This window comes from Panulirus ornatus, chromosome 56, assembly GCF_036320965.1.
Source record: "Panulirus ornatus isolate Po-2019 chromosome 56, ASM3632096v1, whole genome shotgun sequence".
Lineage (NCBI taxonomy): Eukaryota > Metazoa > Arthropoda > Malacostraca > Decapoda > Palinuridae > Panulirus > Panulirus ornatus.
Window position 1 is genome coordinate 5112544 of NC_092279.1, and position 20856 is coordinate 5133399.

At 49.5% G+C, this 20856-nt stretch overlaps 1 protein-coding gene across 3 annotated transcripts in view; it reads left to right on the plus strand.

The window, feature by feature from the left end:
• The window catches only part of Dlg5 (Discs large 5), a 591115-nt gene that overhangs the window by 164679 nt on the left and 405580 nt on the right, over positions 1-20856 (plus strand). For all 3 annotated transcript variants that reach the window (XM_071693695.1, XM_071693696.1, XM_071693697.1), the window contains exon 3: positions 470-657. In XM_071693695.1, the coding sequence (XP_071549796.1) occupies positions 470-657 (188 nt within the window). The remainder of the gene's footprint in view (positions 1-469; positions 658-20856) is intronic.

A 20856-nucleotide genomic window follows, 5' to 3' on the forward strand; every position in this document is an offset into this window, starting at 1 on the left:
CTGGCATACTAGGGTGTGTCGGGTGGCCCCCGTGCAGCCACCAGACACCCCTGCCTGGTGCCTGTACTCCTCCCCTAAGCCTGGTGCTTGTATTGTCCTGTATCTGCCTTCTGCAGTGAGGAACTGGGTGACGGAGGGAGAGTTCACTCTCTCTTCGTGGTCCGTCGTTAGCTTAGCAGCGACGGATGCATTACCTGGGGACAGGAGAGAGGAGGAGGAGGAGTAGTTGGAGGAGGAGGAGGAAGCCCCCAGTAACATTATCATCATCATCATCCCCACATGGGTAGCATGCGCCTCATGTGATGGGTCCTGCACAGTCGTTACACTTGGCTGTCTCGATGTCGTGTGTCAAAAGATATGCTGTTGGAATCTTGGTCGTAACCATATGGTGTCGTGTGTTGCTGTGGTCGTGTTTTGTGTCCGACGCGGCACCCAAAGTTAAAGAGTTCGCTTTCTTCCCCCCTCACAGGTTCCCTGGTTGGTCTGACGAGCGACAGCGAGTGCGACGACAAGAAGAGCTCGGCGTCGTCCACGGGCGCCGCCGAGGTGGGGCGCCCCTTCCCCTCGGCCTCGCCGCAGTCCCAGGCCGCTGTGGTCAGCTCTCACGACTACAACATGGAACAGAGCAACGTGGCCCTCCTCCGTGCTGAGCTTAAGGTACAGTGAACCCTCCACTCAAGTCTTGTGACGCCGTTACCTGTCGTCTGTTACACACGGGTGATTGGAAGTTATACCCTGGCGCTACTAGTAACATGTATGTAGGTTGTCACACACCAGTTCTCTTCACACACACACACACACACACACACACACACACACACACACACACACACACACACACACACACTGAAGCGGGTGACAATAACCCCAAAATACGGAGAGAATTTGCTCCGAAGAATTGTTATTAAAATGAGACAGACCTCAGTCGTGTTTGTGGCGTGCGAGCACCTCACTCAGTCGTGGAAAGATAAAGGTAAAAGACTTGACTCTGGTGGTATGAGGAATGAGGCAGAATGGACTGGGTCAAGGCTTGGGGATATGCATTGGCGCCGGGAGAGCTCGCCATAACCTTAGCATGGGAGATTAAGAGATGGAGACGAGGCGTCATTCTTAAAAGATGGCAACGGGTTATGCATGTAAATCATCGCCCGTTCTCAGTAGGGGAGTCGTGGAGAGACGGATTTGAGAAATGAACGAGCGGATGCCAGTTATAATCCACAGTGCGAGGAAGCGCGATGACCAGCGAGATAGATAGACACGAAGGCCAGTTAATGGATAGTGCTTGAGTGACGACCTCGATTTAGGGTTGTTATGGATGAGGTCAGCCGTGGTAACATGGCTTCTTCTTTCATCCTGTCTGGAAAGCCATTAAAGCAACTGGAATAAGATGTAACTAGATCATTTTTGTCTGACGATTTTCTGTGTGGTTCGAAAGCAACCAGGGTTCCATTTGACGAGCGGCCGCCAGATGGTAACAACCTGGTTGTTCAATTTGGACCACACGGGTCTGGTCTACGTTGCATCTCGTGGTCTAGTGAGGGAGGGGGACGTTGGTAGAGTAGATTAAAGAGGGATTGCTCTACCCCATTACCCCCTTAACCTGCTGTGTTTACACACGCCATACGTCTCGTCCATGGGCGAGGAGGGAGGGGGTGTGTTATGATGTGCCACGTCCTGGTAGAATGCACCCCGCCACCGCCCCCCCGTTGTTCTCACGTGAGGCTCTTCCCCCACGCCCGTGCCTTCCACGTCGCTCCAGGGCCCCCCCCCCCCCCCCCCCCCCCCCGACACACACACACACACACACACACACACACACACACACACACACACACACACACACACACAGCTCCTCCTGACTCGCCTCCGTACGACTTTTGGTCCCGTCACGAGAGAGAGAGAGAGAGAGAGAGAGAGAGAGAGAGAGAGAGAGAGAGAGAGAGAGAGAGAGAGAGAGATCGTAGTCATACTCTGTGCAGATTCTACCCACCAGTACGCACACACACACACACACACACACACACACACACACACACACACACACACACACACACACTGTGTGTTGCGAAGCCATCCAGCCCCAACCCCTACAGCGCCCGCATCGTAAACTTCACCTTCCAAAACTGTTATCCCACTTCCAGGTTACGTTATGGCGCTAACACCCCCCTCCCCCCACCCCTTCACCCTCACCCCCCGTCGTGACTTTATGGTCACAGATGGGGGTCGTCCATTGATTAAAAAAAAGGAAATAAAAAGAAAAATGATAGCTATCGGAAAGTGCCAGGCGCCCTGTGTCCAACACCAAACCTGCGTCCATTTCCAATTATTATTTATATTTTTTGGTGTGGTGGATTATTCGGAAATGTGGATTTATGGCATGTTCGGTTGTCATAGCATAATTAATTTGTCCGTATTAAAAAAAAAAGAGAAAAAAAATTAGGCGTAAGTTATCTCCGTGTCGCATTTCGTTCATTACGACCCAGGGATATTGTGTGTGTGTGTGTGTGTGTGTGTGTCTGTATTACTGGGACCTTAAAGCACTGTGGTGGTTATGGAGGAGGAGGAGGGGCGGGCCTGTGTGACGGCGCCCGAGCCATACTGCGTGTTGGTTGTTTGATATCTTACTGAAGATAACACAGGTAAGATCAGCTCTGATGATATGTGTTATCAGTCTGCTGCATAAATCCGGCCTTGTGTTCGTGATTAATGGTGTGATGTAATGATTACACCAACTGATCATATATATATATATATATATATATATATATATATATATATATATATATATATATATATATATATATATATATATATGTATGTATGTATGTATGTATGTATGTATGTATGTATTCCTATGAGTCCATGGGGAAAATGAAACACGATAAGTTCCCAAATGCACTTTCGTGTAATAATCACATCATGGAAGACACAAGAGACAAAAAAATATAAAAGTCAGTTGATATACATCGAAGAGACGAAGCTAGGACGCCATTTGGTAAAACGTTTTACCAAATGGCGTCCTAGCTTCGTCTCTTCGATGTATATCAACTGACTTTTATATTTCTCTCTTGTGTCTCCCCTGATGATGTGATTATTACACGAAAGTGCACTTGGGAACTTATCGTGTTTCATTATCCCCGTGGACTCATAGGAGTATCTTGATCACGAGCAAAATTGTGATCCTTTCCTATATATATATATATATATATATATATATATATATATATATATATATATATATATATATATTTTTTTTTTTTTTTTTTTTTTTTTTTTTGCCTTGTCGCTGTCTCCCGCGTTTGCGAGGTAGCGCAAGGAAACAGACGAAAGAAATGGCCCAACCCACCCCCATACACATGTATATACATACGTCCACACACGCAAATATACATACCTACACAGCTTTCCATGGTTTACCCCAGACCCTTTACATGCCTTGATTCAATCCACTGACAGCACGTCAACCCCTGTATACCACATCGATCTAATTCACTCTATTCCTTGCCCTCCTTTCACCCTCCTGCATGTTCAGGCCCTGATCACACAAAATCTTTTTCACTCCATCTTTCCACCTCCAATTTGGTCTCCCACTTCTCCTCGTTCCCTCCACCTCCGACACATATATCCTCTTGGTCAATCTTTCCTCACTCATTCTCTCCATGTGCCCAAACCATTTCAAAACACCCTCTTCTGCTCTCTCAACCACGCTCTTTTTATTTCCACACATCTCTTTTACCTTTACGTTTCTTACTCGATCAAACCACCTCACACCACACATTGTCCTCAAACATCTCATTTCCAGCACATCCATCCTCCCGCGCACAACTCTATCCATAGCCCACGCCTCGCAACCATACAACATTGTTGGAACCACTATTCCTTCAAACATACCCATTTTTGCTTTCCGAGATAATGTTCTCGACTTCCACACATTCTTCAAGGCTCCCAGGATTTTCCCCCCCTCCCCCACCCTATGATCCACTTCCGCTTTCATGGTTCCATCCGCTGCCAGATCCACTCCCAGATATCTAAAACACTTTACTTCCTCCAGTTTTTCTCCATTCAAACTTACCTCCCAATTGACTTGACCCTCAACCCTACTGTACCTAATAACCTTGCTCTTATTCACATTTACTCTTATTTTTCTTCTTTCACACACTTTACCAAACTCAGTCACCAGCTTCTGCAGTTTCTCACATGAATCAGCCACCAGCGCTGTATCATCAGCGAACAACAACTGACTCACTTCCCAAGCTCTCTCATCCCCAACAGACTTCATACTTGCCCCTTTTTCCAAAACTCTTGCGTTTACCTCCCTAACAACCCCATCCATAAACAAATTAAACAACCATGGAGACATCACACACCCCTGCCGCAAACCTACATTCACTGAGAACCAATCACTTTCCTCTCTTCCTACACGTACACATGCCTTACATCCTCGATAAAAGCTTTTCACTGCTTCTAACAACTTGCCTCCCACACCATATATTCTTAATACCTTCCACAGAGCATCTCTATCAACTGTATCATATGCCTTCTCCAGATCCATAAATGCTACGTATATATATATATATATATATATATATATATATATATATATATATATATATGATTTTTTTTATCCGACTGATGTAGGGTAGGTTGGCCAAGCAAACGTAGTGATCATCGCTTCTTTAGTAGTATGGCATCTTTACGACAACGTAAGATCCTTACGTCTATTTGCAACCCATCCGTCAGTGTGCAATCCTTATACACGTCAGTGTGCAATCCTTACGTCCGTGTGCAATCCTTACGTCACAGACCAGTCCTTGCGACCCCTGTGCCCGTGTCCAGTGCTTAACGTCGGTGTCCGCCCTCGGTTATTAAACCATCTTTGGAAAAGCTGTTATTCCTCGTAAAATGAACTGAAGTCGACGTTGCGTTGGCGGGTCTAAAGGATATGACGCCTCTTTGCTCTGCCGAGCAGCTGGTGGGAGGAGAGGTAGTGTGTGTGTGTGTGTGTGTGTGTGTGTGCCGTGCTGGTGGAGACCCTGTACTGGTAATATGGTCATCATTCACTCGACCCTTGTCAATATGGTACCCCGGATTACTTATCATCCACGCTATTATCCCCCCACACACACCCTCCGCCCTCGCCGTGTACACAGCGCTGCACAGGCCTTTAGACGTGGCTGTGCGCACACGCACCCACTCCCTGTGTCCTGCCCCGGTGCGCGCTGCGACCCCCGCGTGCGCGCCCGCGCGGCCCACTGACGACGAGGAGGGACTCTCGTCGCGTGCGGGGCCCTTGGTGATACTCCCCTGCGTGTCCAGGGCCCCCGGGAGGACGTGTGTCACCTGCAGGTCATGGGCGAGGCGGTTGCCATGAAGCGCCGGGCGGGGTCAGTGTGCCATTGTCGAGTGAGTGTGTGCGTGTGTGTGTGATGCTGCCTCCGCCGACCCGGGTAATGAAGGGGGAAGCGTGTTGCCCGTGGTGGTGCTCTCTCTCTCTCTCTCTCTCTCTCTCTCTCTCTCTCTCTCTCTCTCTCTCTCTCTCTCTCTCTCTCTCTTCGTGCGCCACAAACAGTAGGCTTGGCCCGAGTGGCGCGGGGGGGGGGAAGGGAAGGGAAGGGTAAGTGCAGGTGGAGGGGAGCCGCCCGCCTCCACGCGACAGGCGACTCGGATCCTCGTAATGGCCTCGTTTATCCCACCCACATATCCTCTGCATTTAGGCTTCCACAGAGGCACCCTTCCTCCTCCTCCTCCTCCTCCTCCAGGGCTGCCCCCACCACCACATTATCTTTCCCACCTCATTGCAGGGCCTTTCCTTTCCACCACCCCCGCTTCCTTCCACTTCCCAGTCCTAATTATCTTTTGCTGACACCTCTCTCTCTCTCTCTCTCTCTCTCTCTCACGATGAGCGCGGCGCATCAGGTGCTCCTAGGTCACAGTGCCCCCCTCCTTTCTCCCCACTTACGCATATTTCTCGCATATATTTTTGCTAGGAATTTCATTTTCACTCACAACTCTAAAGCGTACATGTAATGAATAGGTAATTTATTACACTTAATTGATAGCTACAAACATTGGATGCAAAATTGAATTACAAAAATGCGTGGGAAATCACGGAATGGTCCGCTGGGGGGGTTTCGATGTGGATAGGTTGATCCAGTTTCGGTGTATTATATGACAGCTGGAGGCTGGATGTGAGCGAATTGGGCCATTGTTCGTCTCTTCCTGACGCTACTTCGCCGTGCGGAAAATGGGGAAAAAGTGTTTGTGTATGTGTGTGTGTGTGTGTGTGTGTGTGTGTGTGTGTGTGTGTGTGTGTGTGTGTGAAAATTACACACGTAGAAAATGTATATATATATGATTCAGGTAGAAACCACAAGGACACGGAAAATACGAAGCTTCAAGCGCTTTCGTGTATTACAGAGTCAAGACTAGATGACTATAAGTCATACATTGCATAAGAAATCGGTAGACAATGCGTATTTGCCGTTGCCTCGTGGTTTGCACCTGTGTTGTTGGTGGGCTGGCAGAGCGTGCCATGAGCCACATGGAAGGGTCATGGGTAAAGGAGAGGTGGGCGTTTCTCCTCAAGGGAGATGGTTTTTTTTTTTTTTTGGCTCACGGAAGAACAACAACACGCAGTCAAACCCGCTATTCTAGTCACGGTCGAGTGGTGGGTTGGGCGGTAGCGAGTGGCTTTTGACGGACGGTCTGGGAGCACTTTTGTGCGTTAGTGGTTGGAATATGGTTGGTAAGGGGGTGAGGGATGGTGTGGTAAGCGATGGGTGGCGTGTGGCGGTTGGATGACCGAGTGGAGATGGTTTTGGTGGACGGGGGTGTGGTGGTGGGTGGCAAGCGGCGGTGCCCTGGGAATGGTGGTGGTGGTGGTGGTGGGCGGCGGTGGGCGGCAGCTGGTGGTCGTCGTGAGACGACCCTCCCGGGTGGTAATGGCGGCGTCGTGTTGTGGACGGGCGGAAGAGGGCGATGGTCAGGCTACGGGCTGAGTGGTGGGGATGGGGGGGTTAGATGGTTGGCACGTGATGATAGAGAGAGAGAGAGAGAGAGAGAGAGAGAGAGAGAGAGAGAGAGAGAGAGGCTGTGAGGCTCTGGCCAACACGTACGTAGTGGTTTGTGAATGGAGACGGGCTGGTCGTTTGGGTGATGGCGATCGGCCTGTGGCATATGAGCTGGGTGGCGGGGGTCTGGTGTTGGGGAAAATGCCTCTAACGTAGACATGGCTCCTAGCCACCATCTCTCTCTCTCTCTCTCTCTCTCTCTCTCTCTCTCTCTCTCTCTCTCTCTCTCTCACCAGTACTCCCCTCTAGACGGCCCAGTTCTCCCTGATGTGTTCGGTAACACGCTACATCATCCCCAACCTCCCCCTTCGGTCGTGTTGATATAATGTTCTTTTTTTTTTTTCCCCCCTGGTAGTGAGTCATGTGGTGGCACATGAACTGGATGAGGAGGGTTGAGCGAGCGCGTGTGAACAAAAGGAGGAAGTGGGCAATTTACAAGTACGGCTTCGTGCGGTATTATAACCTGCTGCAGGAAGTTGGGTGCTGGTGACGGGGGCAACGTAACACCATGGTGGTGGTCGGGGCAACACGTGTTGGTGGTGGGGGCAACATATGTTGGGGGTGGGGGCAACATATGTTGGTGGTGTTGGTGGTCGGGGCAGGGTAATGTGATTTTGAGGTGTTGAGTGGTCGGGGAACATATGTTGGTGATGTGTTTGTGTGGTCAAGGCAACATATGTTGGTGGTTGGGGCAACGTGATGTGTTTTAGGGTGTTGGTGTTCGGGGCATCATATGTTGGTGGTGTTGGGAGTCGGGGGGCAACATGACTCACGAGTCCCATGTGTCCCTGTGTCCGGCCTCCACCACGGTGCCTGCCTGAGTACCACACTCTCTCTTGACCTTCCCATCCTACCACTTCAGGACCCTTGCCTGGGTCTGTCCAGCGGCCTCTGTCCATCTGTCTTACCCAGAGGCTCACACACACACACACACACACACACACACACACACACACACACACACACACACACACACACACACACACACAGACCATGGTTGAGGTGGCTTGCTCCTCCCTACCTGCCTCGTCTCTCCAATACCTGGTCCTGCGCGTGTGTTATTGAAGTTCTCCTGATGGGGACACTGTAGACGTATTGGATTTGGCTGTTTATCTTCTCTGCTCTCTTGTTTACAAATATGAAATTCGGAAGTCTGTCTTTGCCCCGCAGTTTATTTTTGACTTGTGTGTGATAAACACTGGTTCTGGTGAACCGGATAGCGTCCCCCGTAACTCACTGAATATTAGAGTGGGATGTTATATTTGCTTTTGTGATCTGCAACTATTGGATCTGGATTTCTGTCGGACCTGCTCTGTTGTGTTTAGATATTGGATCCGAATGTGTTACCTGAAGTGTGTTTTACAGTTTCTGAAGCCTGATGTTTTGATCTCTGTAGTTAAGAGTAAAGTACATGGATGTGTATTACTTTGGCTTGAGACAACAGACCTGGATTGTGTCACAAGTAATCAGTGGTGTATAGATTTGGATGTGTTTGTTGTCCCGACTCTGTACTCATGTTGAACTCTGATGTATATGTCTTGCCAACTCTCTATTCTCCAGGTGTAGGATTTAGGTGTGTCTTAACATGGCTGCTGGGTTACAGTTAAGGACCATCTAGTCTGTGATATATATACGTATGTATTAACCCCAGAGTATTTGGCTTACCTTCGTATGATCCTTTTGGGATAAGGCCAGCTTAGGGTCTCTTTAGAACGCTAGACATCAAGGTGGATCATCCACTGAGCCACGGGAAATGATATGAAGTGTAATGGGGTGTAAGGGATATGTGTCAGCTCCTCGTGTGTGTAATGAAGTCACGTACTCAAAGCAAGACGGGAACGGGACTGAAAAAGACGTGTTAGAGATGTACACGTGATGACATCGGATAGCATGACTCTTGGATTACCTCGGATTACCTCACAAAGGAGCCGTTGAAGCTGCCGTGATGACAACACCAGGGAGGAGTGAGACCCAGAAGAAAACCTTCTTTCGGAAGAGTCGGTCGTCCACCCGGAACCCGGCTGACGAAGGTATACGCGAGAGATGCCTGATATTGCACGCATGGGAGGTACTAGGAGACCTTTGTTCCAGACTGTACGTAACCGGGTGATCTTGTTCGATGGGACGAAACAATTGGAAAAAAAAAAAAAAACGAACATGCGAGTCAGTTTAAACTTCAGGAACGGAGATATTCGAAAAAAAAAAAAAGGTCGGGGATGGATAATATCCAGGATTCTTTGCCTGTTAACCTAAGACGCGGTGATTTGGAACACTGGCGGCGGTGGAAGACCCGTGGGATTTTTCGGGAAAAAGAATTGGGTAGTGTCCTGTGAGGGCGTATCAAGGGCAACCGGCGAACCAGGCGCCCCCCACCACCACCAGCGAACCATTGGGGGTGGCTGAACCTGCAGGTCAGAGGATACCACATGGAACCAGCCAACAGTTTAGCAGAAAAGGATAAAAGAAACGTATTGTATAGAGAAGAGAAAAAAAAGGAGGGGTGTGTGAGAGATGGACGTAAAACGCCCTTCCCATGTACACAACTGGGGTAATCACACACCGTAGGTGTACCTACGTACGTACGGAATGAGATGATACATTGTGAGAGGTCGGTGGTCCGTCGGGAATTTACCGAGGAGAGCCTCACACTGGCGATGGAAGGCTGTGTTGCAATGGTGGTCTCTGGAGGTTTACAGCTTTTTGATGTCTTACTCTCCCTTGGCCTTCCCCCTCCTCCTCTCTCTCTCCCCTGTGTGAAGCTGCTGCTGTTGCTGCTGCTGCATACCTTGTCCCACGGCAGCCCAAGGGGCACGGGCCCTCATAACATTCCTGGTATAAAAATGACGGTGGTGACACTGAGGGAGGGGAGGGAGGAGGTGGGGCCCTTTTGTCCGTCAGAAGGAGAGGCACTGAAGGAAATGGTCGTTGTTGGTGCTGATGGCACTGACGGATTGAGGGTACTGAGTAGAAAGTGGCCCTGGGAAGTGGTGGCACTTACGGGCGAATGGCAGTCTGCAGGGCGGGAGTGCCGCAGGGTGATGGCACCGGGGGATGATCGGTGCCTGCGTAGGAGAGAGAGAGAGAGAGAGAGGAGTAGGGTTTGTGACTCAGGGATAGTGGTGGTGGTGAGGAGGGTGTTGGCAGTAGGATGGTGACAGTAGGGAGGCTGTTGGTAGCTAGGAAGATGGTGGCACTTTGAGGACATTGGAGGGAGGTGAGTGCGCGGCAGCTTCGTGGAGTGGTGTTTGTGAGGGTGAATGTCAGTGAGGAGGAGACTGGGTGAGTGAGTGGAGTGGCAGCAGTAATGAGGGAGTGTGGATGGTCCCTGTAAGGTAGTTAGCGACGGTTAGCCAGCTGGTGTCGTGGAGATGAGGTTAGTTAAGGATGTTGCGGGTAATGAGGATGATGAGGATGTGAGTGACAGGATGGGGGTTCAGGGAGGGAGGGAGGGAGGGCGAGGGGATAGTAGTGACTGTGATGTGGATAGCGAAGGCTGGTTGATGGACCGGCGGCAGCACACCCAGACACGAGCGGCGGGCGTGACCGAGTGAGTCTTGCGGTTGGCGCTTGAGACCCCGAGTATTGGAACTCGTCCAGCACGACGCCCTTCATGTTTGTTGTGGCAGGAACCAACGGTGGCTGCTGGCTCCTGCCCGTCTCTGGACTGGGGGTCAGCAGCTCCCGGCTCTGGACCGGGGGTTGTATCGTCCATACCGGGATTTTACGGTTTCCAGGCAGGGTTTATGACTCGGTCTGGAACTCTGTCTGACACAGAGCTGGAAGTGTCGCTTCCGGGCTGGGACAGAAATAGAGTTCTCATGATGGACTGTCGAGATCCGGGTTTGGGTTGTAGTTTCTTGGTTGTGATTGTGATTGTTGAACCAAGATTGTGGTTTTCTGAGCAGACGTAGTGGTTGCTGGAGGTGGGGTCACCACTTCCAGGGAAGGAGTGTGACTTTTAAGCTCTGATTATATTTCAGGCCGGAATTGTGTATTTCCAGGGAATTCTCATATGTTCCAGGATCTGGTTAAGGATTTTTGCCATCGGTTTTGGATTCCAGGAAATGACTTTGGTATCTACGCTATTGGGGGTGACAGACGTTGTGGGCTCCAGGCTCTACATCAGGACCCAGATTGTTGCTGTGTCCCAGGTTATGACTAGGGGATTTCTCGTTGTGAGAGTTACGGTATAGATTTTCTTGTTTATATGAGAATGTATAGATTTTGCTCGTTTATATCAGGCTTTGCTCGTTAGCCCTAGGCTGTGATAGTGAATTCCTTTCTGTGAGTTTAACAGGCCTTGATTTTACATTTTTATCTGGTCATATTGGTTTTGGGATGTGATTATGGGCGCTTGGCTGTTGCTGTAGATTCTGGGGTACAGTTACGGGGACTAAAAATTACTACAGGTACAGGTCCAAGGTTACAGGTCACAATTTCAGCAGGGTTGAACGGTTGTGGTGTGAAACAGAACAGAGGGAAACAAATGATTCTTAGGGAAATTGCGTTTTAACACTGTTCAGTTTAACAGTGTTACTGCTTCCCTATCTGAGATTCTGCATAAGTCCAAAGAGAGGAATGATGTTCAGTAGGAGAAAGAGAATGAGTATTCGAGGAAAGAGTGGAGTGAAAGACAGTTGAAGTCTAAGAGTTAGTAAGTTGCAGAAGAGAAAGGATCATTTATCAAGAGAAGGAAGAAAGTAGGCGATAGGATAGAACCCTGAGGAACAACGAATTTGAATTGGATAGTGGGTAATGCCGCTCCATCTGGAACTACTTCAGTGGAACGGAGGAGAGGAGCAGATAGACTAAGGGAAGGGAGTATAGAAATAGAAAGCAGAGACTAATGCCACTCCCTGACCCTTGCTTAGAAGATGTCGAGAGCTGTGACAGAAGTTTTTACCAAAGTCCGTAACAGAGAGGAGGACCAAGAGTGAGTCACAGACGAGCGATCATCATTCGACCTACCGTGTTTGGAGATTAGGAACGAGTGAATATTATTTTCAGCGTGTGAGGAAGCGAGAGTTTACTGGAGTTTCCAAAACTTTACAGATAGCAGAAGTGAAAGCAGTGGGGCGAGTAGCTTTAGTATTTTAATTCCCAACAATCGGCATCCAAACTCTAGCCTTTGATCCAACCCTTTCATTTAAAGGTGTAGTCAAAAGCTAGCGATGTTTAGGGTGGAGTGAAAATATGTTTGGCCTGACCCGAAAAGGTCAAGTCAGAGGCCGGGTTCAGGTTGGAGCCATTGGCATCACTGGTGTTAGAAGACATCCCCTCACCACCGCCCAGGGACGACACCAGACGTCCATCTCAAGGGTGACGTGGAGATACGTTTGTTTAGGTCGTAGTGAAGATGTGTCTGTCGTTGGTCGTCCTCCGTAGTGAAGATGTCCCAGTTGGGCGTCTTCCTTCGTAGTTATGTCTGTTATGGGTCGTCCTCCGTAGTCAAGATGTCCCAGTTGGGCGTCTTCCTTCGTAATGAAGATGTGTCTGTTGTTGGTCGTCCTCCTGTAGTGAAGATGTCCCAGTTGGACGTCTTCCTTCGTAGTGAAGATGTGTCTGTTGTTGGTCGTCCTCTGTTGTGAAGATGTCCCAGTTGGGCGTCTTCCTTCGTAGTGAAGATGTGTCAGTGAGCGATACGGTGGTGGTGGGGGGAACATCACTCGCGGGTGTGTTGGCCTTTGTTGCTACGTTGATATATCAACGTCGAGGGAGACACCGGCCGGAGATGTTTTGATTCCGGTATGATGGGGTCGGTGACGGTCCTCGGGCGTCCGTTTCTTGGCCCGTTGGGCTGCAGGGGCGGCAATGCCCTGGTGCCGCCTCACTGGGAGCGGGACACCGCTGATGCTATCTGAGAACAGAGTTTTGTTGTCTTGTGTTGTGGAAGAAATGAGGAGGTGGAATGGTATCATTTGGAGGAGCAAAAAGAAGCAAGTTTTGTTTATCTATTTATTTATTTTTCCTTAGAACGATCGTCGACGACGACACCCCCCCCCCCCCCTTTCAGTGGTGGAGTCCATTGATCTGGCGTGACGCGTCACTACACACACACAAAACCGCTCTCATCCTCCCCCCCAAACCCCTTCCTCTCTCTCTCTCTCTCTCTCTCTCTCTCTCTCTCTCTCTCTCTCTCTCTCTCTCTCTCTCTCTCTCTCTCTCTCTCTCTCTCTCTCTCTCTCTCTCTGGCCTCTCACCGTTATTGTTCATGACAGCTAAGGCCTGGGAGCCGCCACCTTTTGTCTCGGTGGCCCGCCGCCTTATGCCTATCGTCCTCCCGAATAATTTTACAAATGGGAGTCTTAGAAGCCTCGGAACGAATGTGTATTGATCTGAGGCATCTCTCCTGGTGACGGCTAATTGGTGTAGGTGCGGGAGGGGAACGGGTGTCGGGGGGGGGGGGGGGGGGGGGGGGGGGGCACGCCAGGAGGAAAACTTCTGAACAGGGTCGAGAGGAAATTTGGAACGGATGGACAAAAGCAAACAAACAAAAACAAACAAAAAAAAAAAACTTTCGAGTCTGTCGGAAAAGGGGCATTGTCATCACCTGACGCCTTGTGTGTGTGTGTGTGTGTGTGTTTTGTCTATTAATACTGCACGGGGAGGGAGTGTTACACACTCGTGGGACCCCCATCTCTTGAACCATCTCTTCTACCGTGCAACGTTTTAAACTCCTATCTGCTTGCTGTCTTTATTTTTTGTTTCGTCATTTGTGTATCATATCTTCACTCCAGTATGTGTGTATACACACACATACACACGCTAGCCTTAGGCAAGGTACCCATCTGTCAACCAGTCCCAAAGGGGAGGTTTGAACACCTGGGGTTGTATGTGGGCGAACTGCCGCCCTCGTGTGCGTGTGTATATATACCAAATCCTTTGAACTCAAGTGAGTCGGGGACCAACAGTGGTAGCTCATTAAGTAACAGAATAAGAGGTGATGATTGTGTTGACTTATTTAATACACACCCGGTGGATCTGGCGGTTTTGGTGGTGTCTCGGTTAATAAACAGAGGATCTCAGAACTCAGAAAGTTTCAACCATTTATAATCTTTCGTTTTCGTAAGCATTTCCGCCCACCCCGCGAGTCTTCACTGTTTGTTTCGCTGGTTGATGAAAGTGGTCTTGCTCGTGTGTGCACCGGTAGCTCACGAGGGGGCGTTTATCTCGCGTCTTCAATGTACACTGCGAAAAGAAACTTCAAATATTAGCTTTCGTGTGGCCTGCGTGGGATGGTGAGGGCTTCTGATATCGCTCTGTCCGTTGCGTCTGCGCTCTCCGTCCGTCTGGTTTCACTACGTATAACCCTCACCATAACCTGGTTCATAACTTGAGGAGTCATTAATCATACGCTCCGGAAACCTTACGTAGTCGTTCTCCAGCCTCTTGAAGGACAGAGTGGCATTACAACCGTACCTATCGTTGGATTTTGCTTGAGGTTATTAAGCCTGCAACTTTATCCCGGCTCGTAACGAAGAGAAGTCACTTCTTTGGTCTTGTTTCGATACATTTTTGAAACGGTGATGCCATACCCGTCTTCATCTCGTGTCCGTCGGCAGCTTCACGGACTGAGTCAGAAATTTAAACTGGCGCACATGCAACGGTTGGAACCATTGAGGCAAGTGCCCTGTGGAGCGTAGGGTAGAGAGAGAGAGAGAGAGAGAGAGAGAGAGAGAGAGAGAGAGAGAGAGAGAGAGAGAGAGAGAGAGAGAGATGACTTGGAACATCGTGGAAGACAGTGATCCCTAGTCTGCTTTCTAAATCACTCACACGACATAACGTGCATTCGAGACTACAAAATATTACCACGAAATTAAAAAAGAGAGGTGCCGTAAGTACAATGATAAAAGCGTGGCGTAAAGTTAAAAGTTCTCGGGGCCGAAACTTTGACCCGGAGCTTACAAGTATTAGAAACTTAATGAGGATGAAGAACTTTTTAAAAATCACTGGACGAGTATTATTTATAGTACGAGGGCGCCTCTGACCAGCCAGGTCGTGGAGCCTGCGTAGATGTGCGGGCAGCTGCCTCTCTCATCCTGGTAACCGTGGGTTATGGAGTCTACGTTTGGGTGCAGATCGGAGGAACAAAGAGGCAGTCTAGTGTTAAGGAGAAAGCTTTTGGATGTACGAGAGCCTCAGAAACCAGCTTAAAGTCTCAGAATGTTCCTGCGTCGAAGCCAGGTGTCCATTATGTGATGATATATGTGGTGTTCATTGTGACGGTGATGGTGGATATGAAACAGCAGCAGAGCAGCAGCAGCAACGTAATACAATAGTGAGGCTATGATTGTGGCAGAGAGAAGCGGGAGGGGTGACCCAATACGCCAGCACCACCCATGGCCATTTGGACAATGTGTGTACATTATTGGCAGGCCATCACCACTCATACTGTCATAGGTCACCCACACCACACAGTTGAATGTTGGTGTCAGACAGGGAGGGAGTGTTCCGCTCGGGTTCAGCTGTTGCCTGTACGGGTCAGGTGAGCGCAGGACGCTGTGGCAGTGGGTGCTGCCGTGGGAACAATAGTCGAAGGTAATGGCGGGCGTGGGGAACATCTATTCTGCCACATTAACCCAACACAACAATTTAATGTCGCTCACCCAGCTAATACCAGACGCCCTCCTTAATCCTGTGAAGGTTTAGTGGGATTGCTTCCCCGGTAGAGGTCAGAGGTATATGGCACGGGGCTGTGAGCGCCTGACAAACTCGCAGTGATGCTTTACTTACACACCTGCTAACACACACACACACACTGCTTGGAATACTGATGATACACTGTAGGATGCGTACAGGTGACGATACACACCACTGTACATCCAGCTGTGTGACAGTACACTCCAGTGTACGTCCAGCCTTTTGACTGTGCATTCAAGGACTCGTCCAGCACCATTGCGTTACACTCCAGTCCAGCCTTATGAAGATACACTCGAGGATAAGACCAGCTCTTGACAGCACACTCCACAGTATTTTGTTGAGGGGGAGCTATTGACACTTGAAGGTGAAGAGGGATGTAGGGGTGTATTCGTGTGTGTCTGGGGTTGCAAGGGTGATTGAAGCCTACCATGGGTATGCAGACGTTGTGTTTGGGATGAGCCAGTATTTTGGGAGTGTGCCGTAGTGCTGTGTCTCTCTTACCGCTTGCATAGCTTCAAGGTGTCGTGATGTGATTTTAAAAGAGGTCTGTCTAGGAAAGGACCTTCACGCTTGTTAGTCTTGGTGAGTTTGGTGAGGACCAGTTTTGTCAATGAGATAGAAGTGATGTAGGGCGGTAAAGCGATCGGGATTTGGGTGGTTTAGAGATCATTAGGATTAGCCCTCTGTTGGCGGGCTTCCAGAAGGTAGGGGGTCTTTGTTTTCTGAGCAGGAGTGGTTGAAGTGATCTTGTAAGCGCCAAAATATTTTATGTCAACCAATAAAGGTATGATATGTTGTCAGAGTCTGGTACAGGGAAGTTCTTTGAGGTCTTAATTGCATTTGCGTCTGTCGGCGGGAAAGAAAGGGAAAGTTCGGTAGACACTTGTTTGAGAATGGATTTTGTGTTAGTATTTTTTGATGGTTTTCTGGTGTGGGGTGTGGTCGGTTTGTGGCTGATTTTTGGGTAGCGTTCCATGAGAACGTTTCTGTGTTCTATCCTAGGGTGGGGGTAAGGAACGTAGTTGGGTTGGGTCAGAAGCGCTTCTTGTGGTGGGTAGGTTGGGGGCTTGGTTGCTGTGGCAGATGTGGATCTTCTCCAGCGTGCACCATCGTTGGTTGCTGTGGTATTTTGGGGGGTTCACAGTGTTGAGCAAGGGGGAACCCGCCAGTTCGCCTCTCACTGATTAGATTAGTGTCCTAGCGGTTTTCAAAGCCTGGATTTGTTTCTTTGATTTCCGAAACCACTGCTCCCTCTCCACAACCAGGCCCCAAATACCTTGCCATGGTTCACCCCGGAGGCTTCACATGCTCCGGTGTGTGTGTGTGTGTGTGTGTGTGTGTGTGTGTGTGTGTGTTACGGGGAGAGAGTTTTACACTGGTGTTGTGTCCCGTCTCTTAACTTTGTACATATGTACCATGTCTTTACTCCTGTGCATGTATGCACACACAGACACCCCAACCTAAGCCAGATACCCCTTTGATCGATCAGCCCAAAGGGGAGGATGAACACCTGGGCTTAGTGTGGGTCGATTGCCGCTCCTAGGATTTGAACCCGTTTGGGCCGAGTCGACCCCGGGCGGACCCATGCTGACTCATGCTCCGGACGCTCATCACTACACCACGGAAGCGCGCGCGCGCGCTTGTGTGTGTGTGTGTGTGTGTATATATATATATATATATATATATATATATATATATATATATACACATAGTGTGTGTGTGTGTGTAGCAAATATATCACACAGTATAGACGTTAACCACACGAAGTTCACTGTGTGTACGTGTTGAAAGTTCTGTTTCTCAGGGTAGTGTACTGAGTCCCCTGTTGTTTCTCGTACGTACAGAGTCTCAGTGACAGCGTCGCCCTCTGCACAGACACCCCCAGCCGACGACAGGTGTCCAGTAAATCATCCAGTGGGCCGCCGAAGGCAATATACACGTCCACAGAGAAGTTAATTTCCCAGCGCTCGGCTGTGTGAGTGACAAGGGAGACGAGACACGCGCGCCAAGTGGGCGCGGAAAACGTAGATAGAGAGAGACGCGACGCGTCTTGATATCCACCGAGTGAAGGTCATCCGCTGGGGAGAGACAAGAGAGCAACTGTTGAATCTTGCCCTGATGTACATGTTGTTAAGTGTGAGGCCTTCGCATGCGCTCTGGGTTCTGTCCTTCGCGCCACAGACCCACGCGCACGCACGCTTGTCACCTCACGCGCAGCGCTTGGACAAACGCGGAACCCGTTATTCCTGCACTCTGAATTTAGTTTTCCTGCGGTGAGCCATACGCGCTCGCCCTAGCCCTGCCTTATACCAGGATCTTGTCATAGGCACCCGGAGGTAGACCCCCCCCCCCTCTCTCTCTCTCTCTCTCTCTCTCTCTCTCTCTCTCTCTCTCTCTCTCTCTCTCTCTCTCTCTCTCTCTCTCTCTCTCTCTCTCGCGTGATTAAATTCAGGGAAGACGGATTTGAGCCAATGAGGCGCGGAACAAGATGAACAAATACGTCGTTGAGCCCCACCAGGGATGGTGATACGAGTTTGAAGCAAGCGCGTCTTCCGATGTAGAAAAGTCACGGTAGAACAAGACGTTACTTACGTTAGAAACCCAAGAGCATATTTTGACAAGACAGCGCTACCGAGGCAGGTAAAATAAGCGGTATCACAATGAGACCCTTCAAAACGAGAGACGAAAATTCAGATGGCATGAAAATGTTCAGTGCACACATCAGAGGCCAGTGAGAATGGACTCTTTGTGGCTGTACGTGGTCGCCAGTGTGTGGCTGTACGTGGTCGCCAGTGTGTGGTTGTACGTGGTCACCAGTGTGTGGCTGTACGTGGTCGCCAGTGTGTGGCTGTACGTGGTCGCCAGTGTGTGGCTGTACGTGGTCGCCAGTGTGTGGCTGTACGTGGTCACCAGTGTGTGGCTGTACGTGGTCACCAGTGTGTGGCTGTACCTGGTCGCCAGTGTGTGGCTGTACGTGGTCACCAGTGTGTGGCTGTACGTGGTCGCCAGTGTGTGGCTGTGCGTGGTCACCAGTGTGTGGCTGTACGTGGTCACCAGTGTGTGGCTGTACCTGGTCGCCAGTGTGTGGCTGTACGTGGTCGCCAGTGTGTGGCTGTACGTGGTCGCCAGTTACACCAGATGGAATACACGTTATACAGAGAATGAAGAACCATTTTTTGCTGGGTATGTGGAAGGCATTAATTACATTGCAGCATCGCGAGAGGCTGGGGTGACTAGAATTTTACAGCCGTTATAGAAGATACGCGATAGTTTACGCAAGAAGATACGCGATAGTTTAAGCAAGAAGATACGCGATAGTTTAAGCAAGAAGATACGCGATAGTTTAAGCAAGAAGATACGCGATAGTTTAAGCAAGAAGATACGCCATAGTTTAAGCAAGAAGAAACGCGATAGTTTAAGCAAGAAGATACGCGATAGTTTAAGCAAGAAGATACGCTATAGTTTAAGCAAGAAGATAAGCGATAGTTTAAGCAAGAAGATACGCTATAGTTTAAGCAAGAAGACACGCGATAGTTTAAGCAAGAAGGTACGCGATAGTTTAAGCAAGAAGATACGCGATAGTTTAAGCAAGAAGATACGCGATAGTTTACGTTTCTCGGCCAATTGAGGGCATCATGAGCAGTGGACTACGACGGGTCTAAAAGCGTCTCGGCAAGGAAGGAACCAAGTGATTAATTGAGCGATAATGCTGGAGAAAATACCAAGAATATATATATATATATATATATATATATATATATATATATATATATATATATATATATATATATATATATATATATATCATGCGGATTTATGCGAGGGCCCAGCATGAAAAATAGCAAGGTTATTAAGCGTCTCACAACCCATGGTAGAAGCATCTAAGAGATGAGATGGCTAGATGAGAACAGTCTCTGTTGAAGCCAGTATTTTGGCAGTTATGGTCGTGGCTGCAGAGAGCAGAAACAAGATATGAGGTTAGCGCTACGCGCTAGCCCAGCCGAATGGCAAAATCTCGTCGAAGGTACGCGGTACCTAGTGTTCCCATTGGCTTAAGATCCACTCCTAGGCTGTGTGGGAGTGGGCACGTAATGAGAATATTGTGTTAAGCCCTAGTCTAGACGTCCCAGCTTGTTAGCGTTGCAAGGGAGGAGGGTGGTCTGCGGTGCTAGCCACACCACACACCACCACTTGCAACCACACCGGCGCCACCTTCATAAGGCAAGCACCGACCCACCGCCCTCCCTAACAGCAATAACATTTAAAGAGAGATGGAGTGAAAGTTTCCCAGGGACCAATGGGGGACTTGAAGGAAGGCAGTGTTGGGCAGTAAAATATAATTTGTGAGCTAGTTCGAGACGGTGGAGAGCCTGCACAAGACTGCGCCACCAAATACTTCGTGCTGGTCCCCTCCGGAGAACTGGACCTGCCCTCCAAAATTTTTTCTTTTTTGCTTCCTGTTATCGATCTGACGTATCCAGCAAGGCCAGGCCCCAGCAGCAGCAGCCCCAGCCCCGCGCGACTCGCATTACCACCCCCCTCGTTTGTTGCATTGGTGTCTGTCTGTCTGTATGTGTTTTGGGTGATGTTGGGTGCACGGAGGATGGAGGGATAGGGCGTGGATGCTTTTTGAGGAGGCAGACCCTGTTAGGTCTGGCACACCGGTACTACCAGAGTCTTCTACCTCACCAGCTGCTGCGTTTTGACTGACCCTCATCTCCTCAGATGTGCGCACGTCGGCACAGGCATAGCTGGCTTTCACAGACGGTACTGTGAACTGGAATGGAAATGACATCCACAGGCGTGAGTTGGTCGAGCACTCGTGTGATGTGGTGTGTAAAGGCTTGTTCACTCACTTTTGCTGGTAGTCCTGGGAATGGGTCGTCCTCGTCGTCTTCCTCCTCTTGCCTGATTGCGCGTTGGTCCTGGTCGTGGCGTGGGTTGTGTTGTGTTGTGTTGGTAGTGAGGTCCCTGCTCGTGGCAATGCCACCCCAGGCTAGATCTCTGCTCGCCCACACTCGCCCTTTGTTTCCAGCCTGAAAATATTGTTGGAAACTGGAAGGGTAATTTAACTAGTTGTTTTTTACCTGTCAAACATACCGTTCGGAAGTCGAGCCTCTCTCTGGTGGATTGTGTAATGATAATA